The 22,890-nt window shown below is 40.7% G+C and overlaps 2 protein-coding genes and 3 non-coding genes across 6 annotated transcripts; 3 read left to right on the top strand and 2 right to left on the bottom strand.

The window, feature by feature from the left end:
- Positions 1 to 758: 758 nt before the first annotated feature.
- Positions 759 to 22,177, bottom strand: LOC127356553 (alpha-2,8-sialyltransferase 8F-like). 2 transcript variants are annotated; one of them, XM_051388380.1, is made up of 8 exons: positions 21,560 to 22,177; positions 10,266 to 10,368; positions 6,578 to 6,649; positions 6,345 to 6,419; positions 5,235 to 5,379; positions 2,659 to 2,771; positions 2,455 to 2,547; positions 759 to 2,367 (listed from the first exon to the last, which is right to left on the bottom strand). In XM_051388380.1, the coding sequence occupies exons 2-8, from the start codon at positions 10,364 to 10,366 to the stop codon at positions 1,893 to 1,895; spliced, it is 1,074 nt and encodes a 357-aa protein (XP_051244340.1). In that variant the 5' UTR covers positions 10,367 to 10,368; positions 21,560 to 22,177; the 3' UTR covers positions 759 to 1,892. The 2 variants fall into 2 exon arrangements, with proteins under 2 accessions (XP_051244340.1, XP_051244341.1); XM_051388381.1 differs by lacking the exon at positions 6,578 to 6,649 and having other exon boundaries at positions 21,560 to 22,176.
- trnac-gca (transfer RNA cysteine (anticodon GCA)) lies at positions 4,775 to 4,846 on the top strand. Its single transcript has one exon. It is a non-coding gene; the product is annotated as a tRNA-Cys (tRNA).
- st8sia6 (ST8 alpha-N-acetyl-neuraminide alpha-2,8-sialyltransferase 6) lies at positions 11,932 to 21,606 on the bottom strand. The gene is made up of 7 exons (XM_051388379.1): positions 21,457 to 21,606; positions 19,329 to 19,400; positions 19,089 to 19,163; positions 17,964 to 18,108; positions 15,310 to 15,422; positions 15,106 to 15,198; positions 11,932 to 15,018 (listed from the first exon to the last, which is right to left on the bottom strand). Exons 1-7 carry the CDS (start codon positions 21,555 to 21,557, stop codon positions 14,541 to 14,543), a joined length of 1,077 nt encoding a protein of 358 aa, XP_051244339.1. The 5' UTR covers positions 21,558 to 21,606; the 3' UTR covers positions 11,932 to 14,540.
- trnac-gca (transfer RNA cysteine (anticodon GCA)) lies at positions 16,397 to 16,468 on the top strand. The gene has a single exon. It is a non-coding gene; the product is annotated as a tRNA-Cys (tRNA).
- trnac-gca (transfer RNA cysteine (anticodon GCA)) lies at positions 17,502 to 17,573 on the top strand. Its single transcript has one exon. It is a non-coding gene; the product is annotated as a tRNA-Cys (tRNA).
- Positions 22,178 to 22,890: the final 713 nt, after the last annotated feature.

Genomic DNA, 22,890 nt, shown 5'->3' with positions numbered 1-22,890 from the left:
TCGGATCGATAAGCAATGTCGATAATGGAATCGGAATCATTAAATTCTTTTCAATTCCCATCCCTACGAGTTATATTCTTCTGGTTGCAGTCTGCAACTTCACCACTAGATGCCACTAAATCCTACACACTGGCCCTTTAAATCTGCATTGATATAGCATTTACATCAACTTAAAAAGTATTTGCTTCCAAACTAACATTGTACCAATGTGTGTATGCTGCCACTTCGTGACAGTGCTTACCTCTCCGTCTGGTCACTGTGGTGACGAGGGGTAGCACATTGTAACAGAGGCTCCCCATAGCAACCTTTGTGAAGAGAACGTTTTTATTCCTTTTTCGTTCTGTGGTGTCTGTTTAGTTAGCTAGAGGCCTCACTTAATAGGGTCTTCTGGTGACCACAGCCCACAGAGGGCAGCCATGATGGTCGGTAGTTTACGCTACTAGGACACGACCCACGCAGGCACTCTCAGATCTGAGGCTTATTCCATGTCTGTATGACATCCAGCAGTGTCAGTGGCGTACAATGAGAATAAGAGTACGGAAAATGATTGTCCACAACCAGCACCAACCTTTTTATAATATGTGTGTGATTAAATTGTGTGAGTACCATACTTTTCCCCTCAACAGTTCCTAGATTACTGTCTTAAGTGGTTAAATGTGTGACGTGACTTTTAACAAAAGATTCTTCACATTCATTGTGCTGCTGTTTTCATTAAACGCGTTTTAGCCAGACAATCTTCATGTAAAGGAGGTATTTCTTTTCTTTTGGTATTTGTTGCAAAAAGATCCCATGGTCAGTTACATGTCATTAGTTATTGATTCACATAAGGGACTACAATGTAGACCACACTACAGTATATGCCAATGTTGTTTTCAATAAAAACAACATTTGCACAAAGCAAGCCAATCCACTTTTCCATGTTGATAAGAGCATTAAAATGAGAAAAAATAATGGGACAAAAAGAAATCAAGGGACATTTAGAATAGATAAAAATGTGCGATTAATTGCGAGTTAACTATGACATTAATGCGATTAATGGCGATTAAATATTTTAATCGTTTGACAGCACTAATTTAAATCAAAATATCTTCCTCCAGATTCCAGCTGGAACATTTGTGATAATAAATACAGTTCAGTCAGGACCACTTTCGTCAAAATATCTTATATTCCAAGCAGAATTACATTTGGCGGTATGGCTCTGTTCTGGGACCTCCTTGTCCTTCCGCGTGCCTACGTGGAAAACCTTAAGGCAGGGAGAGCACACCTCCCTGCCCTTCCATGTGCATACATGGAAAAGTTTAAGACAAGGAGAGCGGCAGCAGAGACCCCCCAGGGTACAGAACAGAGCAAGCATCAATAGCAATCAGAAATGACATTGATTAATTAGAAATATAAAAAAGGAGGAGCTGGGGTGGAGGTGGGTGCAAAAAGGCTTGTAGAGGAGCAGCAGAGATAGGCAGGCAGGCTAAAGCAGCTTAAATAAGGCGCCATGTAGATGTTAGCCAATTGGATGCTTGAGGAAATCAGGTGAGCTGTCAGCTGACTGTGCATGGTATCCAATGGGAAGCTTAGAGGAATCAGCTGATGTATGTTTATGACTAGCTGTGATCGTATGATATAGCTGTAACTGAAAGCTAAGCCCGACTTCGTGCCCTGCCTGAACTAACGCTATGCTCAATTTTTAGGTACACTACACGACAGTTTACAGAAAGTCCTGTGATCATTGCATTTTGATTTTAGTGCAAATGTCTAGGCCGCTGAACTCAGCAGTCACTAGATTCCATTCATTCAAAAGTATATGAAAGACTTTATGTGTGACTAGCTTCTTCCTGAGGCTACAAATAAGGCACTTTGTTCCTGTCCTGTCAGCTGCCTCTGAGTCTGGGAACTTACTATGTACCTGATTGACATTTTCCCAGGTGAAGCTTTAGCACCCCCTGAGTGTGCAGCTGCAACAACAGGTCAAACTCAGCTGGCATGGCGTGGAAATTCGCATGACTTGGTCTGTTATCGTAGTAGTGGTTAGTCAGGACATGGAATTCATATGGGTGATTACTGAAGGGCCAGAACCCGTACAGATGCACGTTGGCACAGAGTTCCAGGGCCAGGCTAACCATTATTAAGCCGGTGCTGAGCCGCACTGGTCGGAGGCCTTGGGAGTGCCAGAAGAGATCCAGTCTCTGGAGGTACTCAGGGTTCAAGAAGATGGTCCGGATGGGGCTTTCAAAGTCCTCCATGGTGTAGAAGGCCCGCAGGCACACGGGAGTGTTCTGGCCATAGGAGAAGGCGGGAAGGAGCAGCAAGGAGTTGCCATAGCTACGCAGACTCTCCACAAACGGATGGCGACGCCCCATTAGAGCCCCATACCTGAAAATAAACAGTAAATGTGAAGCAAAAAGACAAAAAGGAACATTTTTAGGGTGACAGTGCAGTAAGATTCATCCTCTCACTCACTTCGCTAGAAGGATGCTTGGGTTTGCTGTCACAAGGTCGGTCTTGATGCCTACATGTTTCTCAAAGCCGTTCTTCAAAGGAGGTAGGTTGCACCTGAACAAGCAACAGAGAATATATAGAGATTGTTATACAGAAGTTAAACAAAGGTGAGTTTAATTCTGTTGGTTGACATTGTCAGTCCACAGCACTAGACACATTTCTCACCTGATCACAAACTGAGCTGAATCAATCGTATTTCCACAACTGCTGTTGGTCAGTATCCCTCCGTTCCCAACAACAGCGCACGTGTCCCATGTTTTATTTGGGAAAGGACGCTCCTGGAATCAACACCAACGGTAAAATGCATTACAAAACAACAACATATATGCTGATGATGAGGACTGTGTGAAAGACAAAGAGCCATTTTAGGGGAGGGAATGGCTCCATCTCATGTGCAAATGATTTCTCAACACCCCACACTCTGGGAAATCCCCCCCACAGTAGTGCTTACATCTGTGTCTATTAATTTCATTTGCTAATGTACCACATTAATGTTCCCTCCTTCTCTGGTTAAATTGCCTTAGAGTCTAGGATTTACTATAAAGTGTTGCAATTTCAATAAGTTTTTTGTTTTGTGACAAACAGAGATCTTATTCATGTCTTGGTGAAATCAGTGGTTTGGGTTGTTATCAGTGTGATACGGTTTTTGTGTGTTTCAAACCAAATCAAGATTTCCACCACATTGGGCAATAAAGCTGTATTTTATTGTTACCATGGTGATTAAGGAGAGACCAGCTGTGTCGTCTAACCAAAAGAAGCCTGCAAAGCCTGACATATTTTGTCTAGAAATGTGAATTGGGACTGAAGTGAACACATAGCAAAGCAAAATGCAGCCTCTTCACTTCAGACATTAGACCATTTCATACCAGTTAGGCCAAATTCATTGCAGGTCCTTCTGGTCATAACACAAGCTTCAAAAATGTATTTGGTAACAGGAGGGATAGCTCAGTGGTAGAGTGTTTGTTTTTGGATGAAGATGATTAAAGTCTCCTCTTCTTGTTGCTGTAGTTGGATGTTAGGGCTTCACTGTGCAGAATGATGTACGTGCAGAGTTTGACACTAGAAGGATGTTTTCACATTCATCTGCTGAAAGTGGAAAGTTTCTCTGTGCTCACGGAAAATCTGATCACAAACAGCTGTTTATGGAAGCCATTCGAGACTAAGTCAACCATGAGAATATATGGAACATATTTCTTCATCTATTATGTATCTGGCTTTCTTAAATGTACAAGAGTATACCTCAGTGGTAGAGTCCCCAGTTCAAATCTGGGTGTCCCCTGCAGGATTTTTTTTGTTGTATGTAGTGTTTTTAGACTAAATTATTTAATCTGTCATTACACTTCATCAGTATGCTTCACCATGAAGCTGCTGGCAGCTTTAAACTTGCAGATGACACAGCTGTTGCAAGTTTGCTTCATTAAAATGATGTGGCCAGTGAGCCTGTGCAGTCATGTGATGATCAGTTCCAGAAACTGTGCATTCAAAAAAATACTTCACTTCCACTTTACCGTATCATTGTGGCAGGAGTTGAGAGTACCGTGCACTTGACAAGAAATGGAGTGAAATGTCTTCACAAACAGTGAATGGACTGCTGTGAAATTTGGTACAGATATTAAAGGTTCCCAGACTTTAATGATCGTGTGACCTTTCCTCCAGCACCACCATGAGGTTGACATTTGTGGTTTTGAGGGAAATGTCTCAATAATGGGATCCACTGCCACGACATTTAGCAGTTCCTCTCTCCTCAGGGAGGATCTTAATACTGTGTAAAAACGTGATCACACGGCTGCTTTATTGTACTTTGTATTGTGTGTATAGTTGTCACTATTTTTTGTGGGTTATTTTGTTGTTGTTTTTGTTTTGTTCAACAATCTCCTCATGTGTGACAATAAAGACAAATCTGATGACACTCACGCAGATTCTAAACATTGGCAGATTCCTGTACACAACCAGTGTACATCTCAGTATGTATTTATAGATCATTTTACACATTTACTACTCTGATAATGAACACACAGTTGAGATGCAGATACACAACTTTCCACTCACATTTGTACATAGTTTTGCTACAATAATGGACCCATAACATTTAGTTATTTTCAATCTAATTATGTGATTAATTCTGATGTGTATTGCATTTGTCAGTGTAAAGGGTTTAATGACTTGTACCATGTGTTCTCACAATTCTGTGTTTACATAAGTAAGTTATGTCCTGAAAAGTAGAGTTTGGTGTATATTGAAATCATATTATAGTATATGAAATACACTTAATATGCAGAGGGGGGGTATACCTCAGTGGTAGAGCATTTGGCTGCAGCTCAAGAGGTCCTCAGTTCAAATCTGGGTGTCCCCTTCAGTTTTCACCCCCAAAATACTAATACCCAAAAAACTTTCATTTATTACATATCCCTAAAATCCAAAAGATAAATGTTCTTTCTGTTCATAATAACACAGAAGTGTGCAATTGGTAACTTCTAAACTGCAGCTCATTCACATAGAAAGCTTACATGTGTTACACTAAAACAAAATGTGTTCACTGATCAGGACTAAGTGTGAAAAGGGTGAAGCTGTCAGCAGACAGACAGTTTCCAGTTCAGGAAGTCCAAAAACAAACTGTGCTGTCTAGTCTTGTGTATGAAAAAGCCGAGATGTGAGACATATGACTCAGAACATGCAAACATTTGAGAAGCAATCAAACAAGCAGCAGATGTAGTAGTAACATTCACGAAAGACCACCATACCTTTGCAAAGGTGCTGAAAAGCTCCGGGGTCACCTGGAGGGTCCTCTTCTTTTCCCCGTCGTACACAAGCTTTGATCCCACTGGAGTGTTGGCCTGGGAAATGATGGCCTTGTCAAAACCATGGCACTTGCTGTTCAGCTGAGATCTGGGGAACCACAAGGACTTCTATTAAATTAAATAACATACAAGACGGCCAGGAGTCGCTGACAGTGATTTTAGGTGTTAAACAATTATGGAACAACGTTAATTTGCAAAAATACAGTAAGAGCTAACTGAATGTCCTGTTTTGTTTAGCTCATAAATAAACCATTACCGCTCTCATATAAGGATTTTAATAACTTAAATTCAGTGAAAGCTGTCTTTTAGGTTTTTACTAAAACTCACAGGACCTCAACATGCGTTATATTTAAACCATGTGGTCAACATTTGCATGTTAACTTCCTCTACTTCTCCTTCCATGTCTCTACTTCTTCTAACCATATAAGAAGCAAATTAATGCTTTATTTTGTTTAAACCTTTTCAGTTTATTACAGTTTGAGCTATTTGTGACAAATGTAGACTAAATCAGGTGAGGGGACCCTGACTCATCTTTTCTGAGCTTTCCCTAAAGTTAAAACATTTTGGGAGATAATGGAATAATTACATAGAGTAATTATTGGGAAAGAAATCCACACAGATGCTATTTTGGGTTTGATCTGAAAGCTCCCCAGAACTGCCATAAGAGACCCAGCAAGCTTTAATGCTTGTATGCTTCTAGCTTAAATGGTTATTTTGAGAGAATGGAAGTCTACTTCCTCTTCTTGTTTGTACTGTCATTATTTGGAAGAGATTTGGTATTTCTCATCTAACTCACAATGTAAATTTGTTCGGATTTCAGATCTCTTTTTTGATTATATCAGAAAGCAAATAAACTCGTTTGCATCAAAGTAGTGTGTGTTGATTTCTGTGCCCCTGCACAGGCAAATGAACGGGCATTTGCCTGCCTGTATTTCCATCACGGTGGCTATAAATGGACACTGGAGATACTATATATCATCTGTCTAGCTTGTTCTAGAAGTTCAAACTAGAGTAAAAATAAAAAATCTGAGAGGATGCCATGTGTTTTTTCACCTGAATTTTTGGTAATTGTCCTCCTGCTTCTTCCAGGTTTTAGAGTAACGCTTTTGCACTTTGACGATGACCTCCCTATGACACACACACACACACACACACACACACACACACACACACACACACACACACACACACACAGAACAACAGTCAGGTGTTTAACCCCTGTTGATCTGATGAAGGATAAACAAAAAGGTCACATGGGGAGAAGCAGCGACGGTGTTTGCTCTCACCTACAGCCTTTACAGAGGTTAGTGGGCACAGGAATGCTTTTCTTATAAGACGGTTGGTGAGGTTCTACATTGCTGTGCAGAGAACGAGAGAGAGAAACAGCAACAGATGAGTAAAACCCAGAAGCCAGTAGGGGAAAAAAACTGATAATCTAATAGACTCTGAGCTCTTGTTTTTTCTAGGCTCCATATTCTGTTCACATCAGTTGAGAAGAAAACGCTGTTCTAAAAGTGCTGTATTGTTTAGATAGAAAGTCTCATTTCCAGGTCATCAAATACAGCTTTGAATCCCAAGGAATGAGACTTAACAATCAACTGTCTTTCTCAGCTCTGATCGGTTATTTCCCTTTGGGTATGGTGGATTCTTGACAATTGTCATTAGGAGCACTGAGACAAACCAGAGTAAACTGTTATTACTCTATTATATTACTATATTACCTGTTATTATCTGTCTCGTGTTCTACTGATAATAATAATACATTTTATTTGTTGGTGCCTTTCACAACCCCCAAGGTCACCTTACAGGTAAAAACAACTGCAGAAATAGGCATAAAATACACAGCACAGTAAATACATATAAAATACACATAAAATTACAAAGAAAATACAGTGTAGTTAAATAAATGAATGCAGAGAGTAAAACAGTTGGGGGCCAGAGTATTTATAGCAAGTAAGACTTTTTAAAAAGGTGTGTTTTGAGTTGAGACTTGAAAGTGTCAATGGAGTCCAGAGAGCGGATGTGTAGTGGAAGTGAGTTCCAGAGTCTAGGTGCAGAGCAGCTAAAAGCCCGAGCACCCATTGAGGTAAGTGAGAAGGAAGGGTTGGAAAGCAGGGCGATAGATGAGGAACGGAGTGAACGGGATGGGATATATGGCTGTAGCATACTGGAGAGATATGGGGGGCCCTGGTTATGGAGAGCTTTGAATGTTAACAGTAGGAGTTTGTATTGTATCCGTTGTTGGACAGGGAGCCAGTGGAGGTGAATGAGCACTGGTGTGATGTGATCCGAGGACTTGGTAGGTGTTATGATTCTGGCAGCGGTGTTCTGGATGATTTATAGGTGGTGGATGAGTTTTTGTGGTAGACCAATGAGAAGGGAGTTACAATAGTCCAGACGCTTAGTGACCAGGGCATTTATGAGGACTTCAGTGGAGTGCTGGGTGAGGGAGGGACGAATTCTGGAGATGTTGCGGAGATGGAAAAAGGATGTACATGAGATGTTGTTGATGTGGGATGTGAGTGAGAGAGTACTATCCAAGATGACGCCAAGACTTTTAACTTCGGTTGAAGTGGGGACCAGACAGCCATCGATGAGAATACTGAGGGGATGGGATTTGGAGAGTGATGATTTGGATCAGATGAGAAGAACTTCACTTTTATTGCCATTGAGTTTGAGCTTGTTGTTTGACATCCAGTTTGTAATGGTTTCCAGGCAGTCTGTGAGGGCAGTAGGGGGCGATGCAGTGTCTGGTTTGGTGGTGAGGTAGATTTGGGTGTCGTCAGCATAACAGTGGAAGTGAATACCAAAATGACGGAAAATATTGCAGAGAGGGAGGATATAGATGATGAAAAGTAGGGGACCCAGAACAGAACCTTGTGGAACACAGTGAGTGGGTGGTGAGGGTGGTGATCTGGTATTTTCTCCTTGGATGAACTGAGAACGGTCAGATATGTAGGAATGGAACCACTGGAGAGAGATGCCAGAGACCCCAGTGCCAGCCAAACGATCTAGGAGGATGGCATGAGATATTGTGTCGAAGGCGGCACTGAGGTCTAGGAGTATGAGGATGGTGAGAAGGCCAGAATCCGCAGCTAAAAGAAGGTCATTTGTTATTGGAATGAGACCTGTTTCTGTACTGTGGTTGGGACAGAAACCAGACTGAAAAGGCTCAAAGAGGTTATTTTTTGATAGATGATCTTGAAGTTGGCAGGCTATTGTACATTCTATAACTTTTGAGATGAATGATAGGTTTGAAATAGGGTGATAGTTATTGAGTTTGTTTGGGTCCAGGCCAGGTTTCTTTAATAAGGGTGTGACTGAAGCAGTTTTGAGCAGGGAGGGAACAGTACCAGTTGACAGGGAGGAGTGAACAATTTGTGTAATGAGAGGGGAGAGTGTAGGGAGACAAGCCTTGACCAGGGTGGTGGAAAGTGGGTCGAGTAGACAAGTAGTAGACCGGGAAGACATGATCAGTTGGGATATCTATTGATTCGAGGGAAGATGAAAAGCAAATAGAGTACTGGTGGGCTGGACAGTAGCACAAGGAGTGTTTAACTGAGAGGACAGGGAAGGGGTGAGATGGTGGTGTATGGAGTAAACTTTGTGATTTATGAAGTCCAAGAATTGTTGACACTGAACGTCTGACGTGAAGTGGGTGGCAGTTTCTTTGGGCTTGAGTAGTTCATTTACTGTGGAGAATAGAATCCTGGTATTGTTTCCGTCGTGCTGGATGATGTTGGAGTAGTAGGCAGATTTGGCAGTATTTAGAGTGGTCTTGTAGGAGGCGATGTGGATGTATCTTCTGTTTTAAGGTTTGTGAATAATGTTGTCAAAAATCTTATTAAATGTCAGAGTGTATCCAGCTAAATATCCTTTAATTGTAGGTGGGTGTTGACGTGGCTGGTTCCTGCTGAACTGAAGCAATCTCTCATATTTCACTTTCAATTACTCTTTAGGTTTCAATCTTTCAAAAATAGATACAAATCTGCTGCTTTGAACTTTCCTCACATGAAATTTTGATGGCAATAACACAGCATTGTTTTAACATTATTCAAAGTGAGCATCAACCAAATGAGAGGTTGACGTGGGGAAACAGTTTGTTTACAGCAGTTGTTTCACACTATCACACACAAACTGGGTGTCTGTTGGCGAAGAAATTAACAAAAGTGGGGAAATAAAATACATTATTATCTGCTATCAGCATTTACCACTTTTGTCTTTTAGTCTTGTCAAACAACATTATTATAGTCAACTAAAACTAAACAGTTTAGTTAACAGTAATAAAAAATAAAATAAAATAAAATAAAAATATGCAGGAAATGTCTTGTCTCTGTCAGTTTGGTGAAATATGTCGGGTATATATAGGTACATATGTTTATTGAGACTGGGATGAGTCAAATACCTTCATTAAGTGTTTTGTAATACCTTTACTGAACTTCTTAAACCTGAGAACTACTATAAAAAAATAAATAAGTCATAATAATGGCATGCCGTTTAGGAAATTATTATATATAATATGAAGTTTGAATAAAGTTTGAAACTGAGGGTACGACGCATGTTTGTACCCTTGTGGAACAGGGCTTGGGTGTAAAATGATCATACCCACATATTATAAAACAAATAATGCTAATAAAAAATAAATAAATACATTTAAATATCAAAAATCTATTGGTGCACAAGCTTCTTTTATTTCATATATAATAAACTTTCATCTCATATATTCAAACTTTCATATTCATTCAATAATTTCAGAAAGGATATGCCATATAAGATAGATAAATATAAATATAAATAAAAAACAAAAAAACTAAGACTGAAGTGAATAAAAATGAAACAAAATATACATAATACAAGAAAATAATAAGAAAATAATACAAGAACTCAAGTGTGTGTGTGTGTGTGTGTGTGTGTGTGTGTGTGTGTGTGTGTGTGTGTGTGTGTAGAGAGAGAGAAAGGTAGTTAGACACTTACTTGTCGTCGAACATGTACCAGAGGACACTGGTCAGCATGGTCCCCAAACAGAAGAAAGTGATCAACAGAGAGAAGAGTGACTTCAAGAGCTGTCCCCTCATACCTTTCCCCTCCTGCTAACTTCACCCGCTAGCCCCCTCACCTTCTGTCTCTCTCTGCCTCTGTCTGTCCGTCCCACTTCACCTTACTCAACCCATAACTGTTATCTACTTCCGTCACCCTCCTTCTGTTTTCAGATTTCCTCCCTCCTCCACAGCTCGTTCTATGAACCTTTCTCACACACTCTCTCGCTTTCTCTCTCTCTAGACTGTTAATGTTTTGCCCTTCTGCTTTCTTATATTTCCTTTTACCTCGACACACTCTTCCTGTCTGTCTGGTTTCACTCTGTCCTTCACAGTTAGATGTCTTCTTTTTCTCTGCCTCTTGTTCAGACGAGTCGCCTGTATGCACCTCTACTTTTATCTGTTCCCTCTTCATGTTTGCGTCCAGGTCAGCTGAGACAAAGCGGATCTTTTGTTGCTCCATATCCCATATCCATTTGAACAATGCTCATATGGAGAGTTGGTGATTTATCCCTGTACTGTACATTACCACAGACAGAGAATTAGAACCGGTTGTTCCAGATGAAGTCTTTTGTGGGTCTATTCATCAGGGATACCACAATGTCCACCCTCAGCATCTGTCTGTCTGTATTTAAAACAATGTCTGTGTTCAGAAGAAAGGCTGTAGTGAGGCCTTGTTGTTTCCCTACATGTTTCTTATAATCACCCATGTGGGATGTGACAATAAAACCAGTGGTATTACCAGTACAAACTCTGATTCATACATGCATTTGTGTGTTTGTGTGTTTTTCTATGCCTTTTTGTAAAATGTACATTTCTTTGAGTGCCATTCTGGTATCCCCTCGGCAAAGATTTGTTTTCATATTCTTTGATGAATTCATTTGATTTGCATGTAAAAGACCTATTTTCCTACAAAAATAAATCAGAAAATGCATATTGACTAAAGTCTCTGCATCTTTTGTTTGGGCTCCGTAAAAAGAAACAAAAAAAGTACAAAAACATGAGGAAATAAAAGGCTTTCCCACTCTTCAAACGTTGAGTATTGTCCTATTCTTGTTGTCGGATTGAGATCTGTGTCTGATTTTGATTGGTGGAGAACAGGGGGGTCTCTGCAGTCCTATCAGGAGAATTACAGTCATACAGGCTGATGTTGTGTCACTGGCAGGAACAACACAGGAGACCGAAGAGATGTCACTTCAGCTCATGTCAGCTGTGTCATTTTGTTTGTCACTTTGGCAGTTCATTCGGTGACAGTTGAACTTCAGCTGCTGATGAGAGAACAACTGAGTCTGTGAGGCTTTAAATTACATTAATGCATTACGAGCTTAATGTTTGTTCCGATTAGCCACTGATGTTGGGAGCTGAACTGTCCTTGATAATGCAATCTCACCTCTTCAATCAATCCAGACTGAACAGGAACAGGAATGTTTAGAAAATGTAATGTCCTCTGTCTTTTTTTCTGTAATGATAAGTGCTAACAAAGGAGCTACCAATAGGTGGAGCTCTAACATCAGCAGGTGCTGGATTGACTGTACCAGGACCAGGGAGTGAGAGTAGACTGAGCAGAGGCAATATTAAAAACAGCTAGGTGAAGCTAGCACAAGTTCGATTCTTGATGTTTTATTCAAATAGATGAATAAGAACTTTACATTTCCCACCAAGTTTTCAACTTAGTGCCTGTTGTCATTAGTTCACAGCCAAACTGCCTGGAGAATAAACATCCAAGATGGAAATGGAAAGTATGTTTTTGTCTGAAATAAAAAAAACTTTCCCTTGTGAGACAAGCCAGTGGGAATGAACAGAGTGCTGCAGCTGGATGTACAACGAGGTCACTGCCGATATGAGAGGAATCCCACAAGCAATGTCTGGGATGGCAACTTGTGGCAGCGGGCTATTTTCTCCAAAAAGAAACATTTCATCCCATTAACGGCCTAATTGGCCGGGTGCACTAACCCTACACAGATGTCTTTTTAGAGACAGTGTACACATACTACTATTATGAATTTTGGGACAGGGGAAAAAGGAGCAGGACAAAAACACGCTCCAGTGCTCAGTACAAAGCTTCTCTGGTTAGTTTTTCCTGTTGAAGCATTATCCAGATGTTTGCGTGTCTCGTCCATCCACTGACTGTGGGATGCCCTGCAGCAGGACACGCAGGAGTAACCTAGTGAAGTGGAAGGTGCAGTAATGTAAAGGCCACTAATATCACAGCTGTGTCAAATTTGGAAAAATCTGAGGCCAAATAATGAACATGAATATTATGATGGAATCATGCATATGCAAATACACTACACCAACACATGGCTTAAATCAGGTTTCAAAAAAGGCCGTATGAGATGAAACAAAGGAGAAACTAATCAACAGAAGAATGCACACAAAAGGGTTGTTAAAAACTACTACAATGCAAACAGTAAGGGATAAAAATGGCCAAGTATTCAGTAAATACTGCATTCTTATGAGAAATCTTGGCAGGTTTGGGCCACTTAATGGCTCAAAAGACAGTAAATCATGCAAGCTTAGACGTCTGAGGAAAAGCTTTGGCCTCCTGGTTAGACAAGTGAATTCTACTTCAGCTACTGATTACACACAAATACAAAAAACTTTTTTTCTGATAAATATTTATTCACTGATTCACTTTAACCTAATTTCCCCTCTCGTCTCGTGCTGTTCAAGAAAAAAACTAAATCCCAAACATTCAAACGGTTCTAAAGATTGGCTCACCAAGAGTTCTCAATATTGGTCATCTACAATTTGTAAATAATTAGTCTGGATGACAAAAATCACTGTTAAGACTTTAGAAGTGTCAGCATAAAAGGCAATACTCCCTGTTGTTCAAGACCCACCCAAGTCTTGATGTAAGTGTTACAAAAGAAAGCTTACCAGAAGGTTACAATTTTCACCCAAAGTGCACAATTCACAATCATTACATCACCTTACATTGGAGTTAATTAAAGGTCCAGTGTGTAACATTTAGGAGGATCTATTGTCAAAAGTAGAAAATAAAAGTCCTCTTCTACTGAGGCTGGCATGTTTAACCACCATGTTTCTACAGTACCCAGAACGGACGAAACAAACACTGGCTCTGAAAGCTTTGAAGGCGAGTTATATTCTTCTGGTTGCAGTCTGCAACTTCACCACTAGATGTCACTAAATCCTACACACTGGCCCTTTAAATCTGCATTGATTTACATCAACTTAAAAAGTATTTGCTTCCAAACTAACATTGTACCAATGTGTGTATGCTGCCACTTTGTGACAGTGCTTACCTCTCCGTCTGGTCACTGTGGTGACGAGGGGTAGCACATTGTAACAGAGGCTCCCCATAGCAACCTTTGTGAAGAGAACGTTATTATTCCTTTTTCGTTCTGTGGTGTCTGTTTAGTTAGCTAGAGGCCTCACTTAATAGGGTCTTCTGGTGACCACAGCCCACAGAGGGCAGCCATGATGGTCGGTAGTTTACGCTACTAGGACACGACCAACGCAGACACTCTCAGATCTGAGGCTTATTCCATGTCTGTATGACATCCAGCAGTGTCAGTGGCGTACAATGAGAATAAGAGTACGGAAAATGATTGTCCACAACCAGCACCAACCTTTTTATAATATGTGTGTGATTAAATTGTGTGAGTACCATACTTTTCCCCTCAACAGTTCCTAGATTACTGTCTAAGGTGGTTAAATGTGTGATGTGATTTTTAACAAAAGATTCTTCACATTCATTGTGCTGCTGTTTCCATTAAACGCGTTTTAGCCAGACAATCTTCATGTAAAGGAGGTATTTCTTCAAAATACATTCAGTTTGTTGCAAAAAGCTCCCATGGTCAGTTACATGTCATTAGTTATTGAATCACATAAGGCACTACAATTTAGACCCCCACCACCAAAGGCTCACAACGGTTTTCCATTTAAATCAAAATATCTTCCTCCAGACTCCAGCTGGAACATTTGTGGTAATAAATACAGTTTTAGGTACACTACACAACGGTTTACAGAAAGTCTTGTGATCATTGCATTTTGATTTTAGTGCAAATGTCTAGGCCGCTGAACTCAGCAGTCACTGCAAGTCTTACTTGCGTTTATCCGTGTCACTAGCCAATAAAGATTCCATTCATTCAAAAGTATATGAAAGACTTTATGTTTGACTAGCTTCTTCCTGAGGCTACCAAGAAGGCACTTTGTTCCTGTCCTGTCAGCTGCCTCTGAGTCTGGGAACTTACTTTGCACCCGGTTGACATTCTCCCAGGTGAAGCTTTAGCACCCCCTGAGTGTGCAGCCGCAACAACAGGTCAAACTCAGCTGGCATGGCGTGGAATTTCTTTTTAGTTTGTCTGTCATCGTAGTAGTGGTTAGTCAGGGCATGGAATCCATGTGGGTGATTACTGAAGGGCCAAAACCCGTACAGATGCACGTTGGCACAGAGTTCCAGGGCCAGGCTAGCCATGATTATGCCGGTGCTGAGCCGCACTGCTCGGAGGCCTTGGGAGCGCCAGAAGAGCGCCAGTCTCTGGAGGTAGTCAGGGTTGAAGAAGATGGGCCGGTTGGGACTTTCAAAGTCCTCCATGGTGTAGAAGGCCCGCAGGGACACAGGAGTGTTGTGGCCATAGGAGAAGGCGGGAAGGAGCAGCAGGGAGTTGCCATAGCTATGCAGACTCTCCACAAACGGACGGCGACGCCCCATTAGAGCTCCATACCTGAAAATAAACAGAAGATGTGAAGCAACAAGACAAAAAGGAACATTTTTAGGGTGACAGTGCAGTAAGATTCTTCCTCTCACTCACTTCTCTAGAAGGATGCTTGGGTTTGCTGTCACAAGGTCGGTCTTGATGCCTACATGTTTCTCAAAGCCGTTCTTCAAAGGAGGTAGGTTGCACCTGAACAAGCAACAGAGAATATATAGAGATTGTTATACAGAAGTTAAACAGAGGTGAGTTTAATTCTGTTGGTTGACATTGTCAGTCCACAGCACTAGACACATTTCTCACCTGATCACAAACTGAGCTGAATCAATCGTATTTCCACAACTGCTGTTGGTCAGTATCCCTCCGTTCCCAACAACAGCGCACGTGTCCCATGTTTTATTTGGGAAAGGACGCTCCTGGAATCAACACAAACGGTAAAATGCATTACAAAACAACAACATATATGCTGATGATGAGGACTGTGTGAAAGACAAAGAGCCATTTTAGGGGAGGGAATGGCTCCATCTCATGTGCAAATGATTTCTCAACACCCCACACTCTGGGAAATCCCCCCCACAGTAGTGCTAACATCTGTGTCTATTAATTTCATTTGCTAATGTACCACATTAATGTTCCCTCCTTCTCTGGTTAAATTGCCTTAGAGTCTAGGATTTACTATAAAGTGTTGCAATTTCAAAGATATAAAAACAGCTACAATTCAAAATAAGTTTTTTTGTTTTGTGACAAACAGAGATCTTATTCATGTCTTGGTGAAATCAGTGGTTTGGGTTGTTATCAGTGTGATACGGTTTTTGTGTGTTTCAAACCAAATCAAGATTTCCACCACATTGGGCAATAAAGCTGTATTTTATTGTTACTATGGTGATTAAGGAGAGACCAGCTGTGCCGTCTAACCAAAAGAAGCCTGCAAAGCCTGACATATTTTGTCTAGAAATGTGAATTGGGACTGAAGTGAACACATAACAAAGCAAAATGCAGCCTCTTCACTTCAGACATTAGACCATTAGACCAAATTCATTGCAGGTCCTTCTGGTCAAAACACAAGCTTCAAAAATGTATTTGGTAACAGGAGGGATAGCTCAGTGGTAGAGTGTTTGTTTTTGGATGAAGATGATTAAAGTCTCCTCTTCTTGTTGCTGTAGTTGGATGTTAGGGCTTCACTGTGCAGAATGATGTACGTGCAGAGTCTGACAATAGAAGTTTGTTTTCACATTCATCTGCTGTGCTCTGTGCTCACGGAAAATCTGATCACGAATAGTTTGGATCGTGCCCAGCTGTTTATGGAAGCCATTCGGGACTAAGTCAACCATGAGAATATATGGTACATATTTCTTCATCTATTATGTATCTGGCTTTGACAAATGTACATTGGGATATAGCTCAGTGGTAGAGCATTTGACTGCAGATCAAGAGGTCCCCAGTTCAAATCTGGGTGCCCCTTGCAGGATTTTTTTTGTTGTATGTAGTGTTTTTAGACTCAAGATAATTTAATCTGTCATTACACTTCATCAGTATGCTTCACCATGAAGCTGCTGTCAGCTTTAAATTTACAGATGACACAGTTGTTGCAAGTTTGCTTCATTAAAATGATGTGGCCAGTGAGCGTGTGCAGTCATGTGATGATCAGTTCCAGAAACTGTGCATTCAAAAGAATATTTCGCTTCCACTTTACCAGATCATTGTGGCAGGAGTTGAGAGTACCGTGCACTTGACAAGAAATGGAGTGAAATGTCTTCACAAACAGTGAATGGACTGCTGTGAAATTTGGTACAGATATTAAAGGTTCCCAGACTTTAATGATCGTGTGACCTTTCCTCCAGCACCACCATGAGGTTGACATTTGTGGTTTTGAGGGAAATGTCTCAATAATGGGATCCACAGCCACGACATTTAGTAGTTCCTCTCTCCTCAGGGAGGATCTTAATACTGTGTAAAAACGTGATCACATGGCTGCTTTATTGTTCTTTGTATTGTGTGTATAGTTGTCACTATTTTTTGTGGGTTTATTTGTTGTTGTTTTGTTTTGTTTTCTGGAGTTCTTGCTTCTGCTTTGCTGCTAAAACAATCTCCTCATGTGTGACAATAAAGACAAATCTGATCACACTCACGCAGATTCTAAACATGGGCAGATTCCTGTACACAACCAGTGTACATCTCAGTATGTATTTATAGATCATTTTACACATTTACTACTCTGATAATGAACACACAGTTGAGATGCAGATACACAACTCTCCACTCACATTTGTACATAGTTTTGCTACAATAATGGACCCATAACATTTAGTTATTTTCAATATAATTATGTGATTAATTCTGATGTGTATTGCATTTGTCAGTGTAAAGGGTTTGATGAGTTGTACCATGTGTTCTTACAATTCTGTGTTTACATAAGTAAGTTATGTCCTGAAAAGTAGAGTTTGGTGTATATTGAAATCATATTATAGTATATGAAATACACTTAACATGCACAGGGGGGTATACCTCAGTGGTAGAGCATTTGGCTGCAGCTCAAGAGGTCCTCAGTTCAAATCTGGGTGTCCCCTTCAGTTTTCACCCCCAAAATACTAATACCCAAAAAACTTTCATTTATTACATATCCCTAAAATCCAAAAGATAAATGTTCGTTCTGTTCATAATAACACAGAAGTGTGCAATTGGTAACTTCTAAACTGCAGCTCATTCACATTTAAAGCTTACATGTGTTACACTAAAACCAAAATGTGTTTACTGATCAGGACTAAGTGTGAAAAGTGTGAAGTGGTCAGCAGTACAGACAGTCTCCAGTTCAGGAAGTCCAAAAATAAACTGTGCTGTCTAGTCTTGTGTATGAAAAAGCCAAGATGTGAGACATATGACTCAGAACATGTTAACATTTGAGAAGCAATCAAACAAGCAGCAGATGTAGTAGTAACATTCACGAAAGACCACCATACCTTTGCAAAGGTGCTGAAAAGCTCCGGGGTCACCTGGAGGGTCCTCTTCTTTTCCCCGTCGTACACAAGCTTTGATCCCACTGGAGTGTTGGCCTGGGAAATGATGGCCTTGTCAAAACCATGGCACTTGCTGTTCAGCTGAGATCTGGGGAACCACAAGGACTTCCGTTAAATTAAATAACATACAAGACGGCCAGGAGTCGCTGACAGTGATTTTAGGTGTTAAACAATTATGGAACAACGTTAATTTGCAAAAATACAGTAAGAGCTAACTGAATGTCCATTTTTGTTCAGCTCATAAATAAACCATTACCGCTCTCATATAAGGATTTTAATAACTTAAATTCAGTGAAAGCTGTCTTTTAGGTTTTACTAAAACTCACAGGACCTCAACATGCGTTATATTTAAACCATGTGGTCAACATTCGCATGTTAACTTCCTCTACTTCTCCTTCCATGTCTCTACTTCTTCTAACCATATAAGAAGCAAATTAATGCTTTTTTTTGTTTAAACCTTTTCAGTTTATTACAGTTTGAGCCATTTGTGACAAATGTAGACTAAATCAGGTGAGGGGACCCTGACTCATCTTTTCTGAGCTTTCCCTAAAGTTAAAACATTTTGGGAGATAATGGATTAATTACATAGCGTAATTATTGGGAAAGAAATCCACACAGATGCTATTTTGGGTTTGATCTGAAAGCTCCCCAGAACTGCCATATAGAGACCCAGCAAGCTTTAATGCTTGTTTCTAGCTTAAAGGGTTATTTTGAGAGAATGGACCTCTTCTTCTTGTTTTAAGAAGTGTCATAACGATATGACGTTTACTTTCATTATTTGGAAGAGATCTGGTATTTCTCATCTGACTTACAATGTAAATTTGTTTGGATTTCAGATCTCTTTTTTGATTATATCAGAAAGCAAATAGACTCGTTTGCATCTAAGTAGTGTGTGTTGATTTCTGTGCCCCTGCACAGGCAAATGAACGGGCATTTGCCTGCCTGTATTTCCATCACGGTGGCTATAAATGGACACTGGAGATACTGTATATCATCTGTCTAGCTTGTTCTAGAAGTTCAAACTAGAGTAAAAAAAAAAATCTGAGAGGATGCCATGTGTTTTTTCACCTGAATTTTTGGTAATTGTCCTCCTGCTTCTTCCAGGTTTTAGAGTAACGCTCTACCACTTTGTCGATGACCTCCCTGTGACACACACACACACACACACACACACACACACACACACACACACACACACACACACAACACACACAACAACAACAGTCAGGTCTTTAATCCCTGTTGATCTGATGAAGGAATAAACAAAAAGGTCACATGGGGAGAAGCAGCGACGGTGTTTGCTCTCACCTACAGCCTCTACAGAGGTCAGTGGGCTCAGGAATGCTTTTCTTATGAGACTGTTTGCGAGGTTCTACATTGCTGTGGAGAGAACGAGAGAGAGAAACAGCAACAGATGAGTAAAACCCAGAAGCCAGAAGGGGAAGAAACTGATAATCTAATAGACTCTGAGCTCCTGTGTTTTCTAGGCTCCATATTCTGTTCACATCAGTTGAGAAGAAAACGCTGTTCTAAAAGTGCTGTATTGTTTAGATAGAAAGTCTCATTCCCAGGTCGTCAAATACAGCTTTGGGTCCCAAGGAATGAGACTTAACAATCAACTGTCTTTCTCAGCTCTGATTGGTTGTTTCCGTTCGGGTGGGGTGGATTCTTGGCAATTGTCATTAGGAGCACTAGGACGACCCAGAGTAACCCAGTTTTTTTTCACAGATTATCCGTCTCCTGTACTACTGTCAGGCACATAGTGAAGGTTTCATAATGTTATATAGAAGTTACCTACTGCAGCTTTATTTAAGTAATTAATTCAGCATCTAACACCAAGTTCTGTATGCATGAATATCTAACACAATGTCTCTCAGTGGTCATTCAGTCAGCTTCATAAAGAATAAATGAACAACCAGTGTGTAAACTCAAGAGCAGAGACCTTTGATTCTTAGTTACATTTCAGCAGGAGCCTTCTGCCTCTTTTCGTGCATGTGTGTGTTGTAACGTCTGTGGTTTGCAGTAGTTTGTGCATGTATCTTCTCTTCCTGTTTTTAGGTTTGTGAATAATGTTGTCAAAAATCTCAGATAGAATCCAGTTGGAGTCTGAATCTCAGTGTTCAAGGATCACCTGAACCAAAACCCACAAGGGCAGAGTGTTGTTAAATGTCATAGTGTATCCAGCTAAATATCCTTTAATTGTAGGTGGGTGTTGGCATGGCTGGTTCCTGCTGAACTGAAGCAATCTCTCATATTTCACTTTCAATTACTCTTTAGGTTTCAATTTTTCAAAAATAGATACAAATCTGCTGCTTTGAACTTTCTTCACATGAACTTTTGATGGCAATAACACAGCATTGTTTTAACATTATTCAAAGTGAGCATCAACCAAATGAGAGGTTGACGTGGGGAAACAGTTTGTTTACAGTAGTTGTTTCACACTATCACACACAAACTGGGTGTCTGTTGGCAAAGAAATTAACAAAAGTGGGGAAATAAAATACATTATTATCTGCTATCTGCATTTACCACTTTTGTCTTTTAGTCTTGTCAAACAACAGGATGCATCTTTATCTTCTGACTCCACTAACACACCCATGTGCACATGAAACACAATAGCTAGACAAGCTTGTGTGTGTCAAGGTTATTATAGTCAACTAAAACTAAACAGTTTAGTTAACAGTAATAAAAAATAAAATAAAATAAAATAAAAATATGCAGGAAATGTCTTGTCTCTGTCAGTTTGGTGAAATATGTCGGGTATATATAGGTACATATGTTTATTGAGACTGGGATGAGTCAAATACCTTCATTAAGTGTTTTGTAATACCTTTACTGAACTTCTTAAACCCTGAGAACTACTATAAAAAAATATAGAAGTCATAATAATGGCATGCCGTTTAGGAAATTATTATATATAATATGAAGTTTGAATAAAGTTTGAAACTGAGGGTACGACGCATGTTTGTACCCTTGTGGAACAGGGCTTGGGTGTTAAGTTATCATACCCACATATTATAAAACAAATAATGCTAATAAAAGATAAATAAATACATTTAAATATCAAAAATCTATTGGTGCACGAGCTTCTTTTATTCCATATATTCAAACTTTCATCTCATTTTTTCAAACTTTCCTCTCATTTTTTCAAACTTTCCTCTCATTTTTTCAAACTTTCATCACATATATTCAAACTTTCATTCCCTATATTCATTCAATAATTTCAGAAAGGATATGCCATATAAGATAGATAAATATAAGTAAAAATAAAAAACAAAAAAACTAAGGCTGAAGTGAAGAAAAACGAAACAAAATAAATGAAAACAATACTTAAAAAAAAAATACAATACAATACAAGAACTCAAGTGTGTGTGTGTGTGTGTGTGTGTGTGTGTGTGTGTGTGAGAGAGAGAGAGAAAGGTAGTTAGACACTTACTTGTGGTCGAACATGTACCAGAGGAGAGTGGTCAGCAGGCTCCCCAAACAGAAGAGAGTGATCACCAGAGAGAAGAGTGACTTCAAGAGCTGTCCCCTCATACCTCTCCCCTCCTGCTAACTTCACCCGCTAGCCCCCTCACCTTCTGTCTCTCTCTGCCTCTGTCTGTCTGTCTGTCTGTCTGTCCCACTTCACCTTGCTCAACACTCACCCGTTATCTACTTCCGTCACCCTCCCTGTTTTCAGATTTCCTCCCTCCTCCACGGCTCGTTCTACCCGGATGAACCTTTCTCACACCCTCTCCCTCTTTCTCTCTTTCTAGACTGTTAATGTTTTGCCCCTCTGCTTTTTCTTTTACCTCCCTCCTCCCCACACTCTTCCTGTCTGTCTGGTTTCACTCTGTCCTACCTTGGGTGAGCGAAAGCCCGCCCCCTCAGTTAGATGTCTTCTTTTTCTCTGCCTCTTGTTCAGACGAGTCCCCTGTGTGCACCTCTACTTTTATCTGTTCCCTCTTCCTGTTTGCGTCCAGGTCAGCTGAGACAAAGCAAATCTTTTGTTGCTCCACATCCTACCTTCAAACCTTATCTTGTCTCTTTTGTCCTCCCATCTCTTTTCCCTCTGTCCCTGCCTGTTTTCCTCATGTGTTCACACAGACAAAACTCACAATCCTACTTTCCACTGTAGTCCCAAAAGCCAGAGCTCCTTCTGCTCTCCGCCCCCACCCGTGAGCTCCAGCCTTCCCCTCTCTGCTTTCCCCTCCCTCCCCCCACCCATCCTCCGCCCACACCCCTTAAGCCCCTCTCCCCTTTGCACAAAAAGGAGGCAGTAACATGAGTGCCCAGTCCTGAATTAGCCCACAGTTTGCCTCTTGACTAGTGTGTGTGTATGTGTGTGTGTGCCAGGAAAGTAGTGAGGGGCAGAGCAGGCGAGGGGCAGAAGCGTCCCATCCAATCAGAGAGACTCCTTCTACCCCCTCAAACTCTTACCTACACACACACAAGCTTCTTTTCTTCCAGTGTCAAACTTTGCCAGCTGTATCGACTCATCTCCTCTTACAATCAAAGTGTGTGTTTCTCCATTTTTAAGAGGTGGGAGGGAGTTTGGTGGGGGGTTGGGGCCCGAGGAAGGGAAGTCTCCCCTCAGCTGAGATGGGAACCTGCTCGTAAAACATGGCAGTACTGCTAGGCTGGATCAACAGGAGTGACTGAACAACATAGCGAGCCAGCGGCGACGAGACAAGCCAGAGGGAGCCAGACAGAGAGACAAAAAGCAGAGAGAGGTGGGGAGTTGATGCCCAGAGGAGCCATAACTCATCTGCTGTTTGGCTTTCCTTTTGGGGGAGCTCTGTATTTGCCAGCCCTCTTGCAAATATATTGGGATAAAATGCTTTGGCACATGGGATGCATTGCACAATAAAGACCCACAAACATATGG

The sequence above is a fragment of the Dicentrarchus labrax genome, unplaced genomic scaffold (genome assembly GCF_905237075.1).
Source record: "Dicentrarchus labrax unplaced genomic scaffold, dlabrax2021, whole genome shotgun sequence".
In the NCBI taxonomy this organism is placed as follows: domain Eukaryota; kingdom Metazoa; phylum Chordata; class Actinopteri; family Moronidae; genus Dicentrarchus; species Dicentrarchus labrax.
This window is presented reverse-complemented; position numbering and strand designations above follow the sequence as displayed.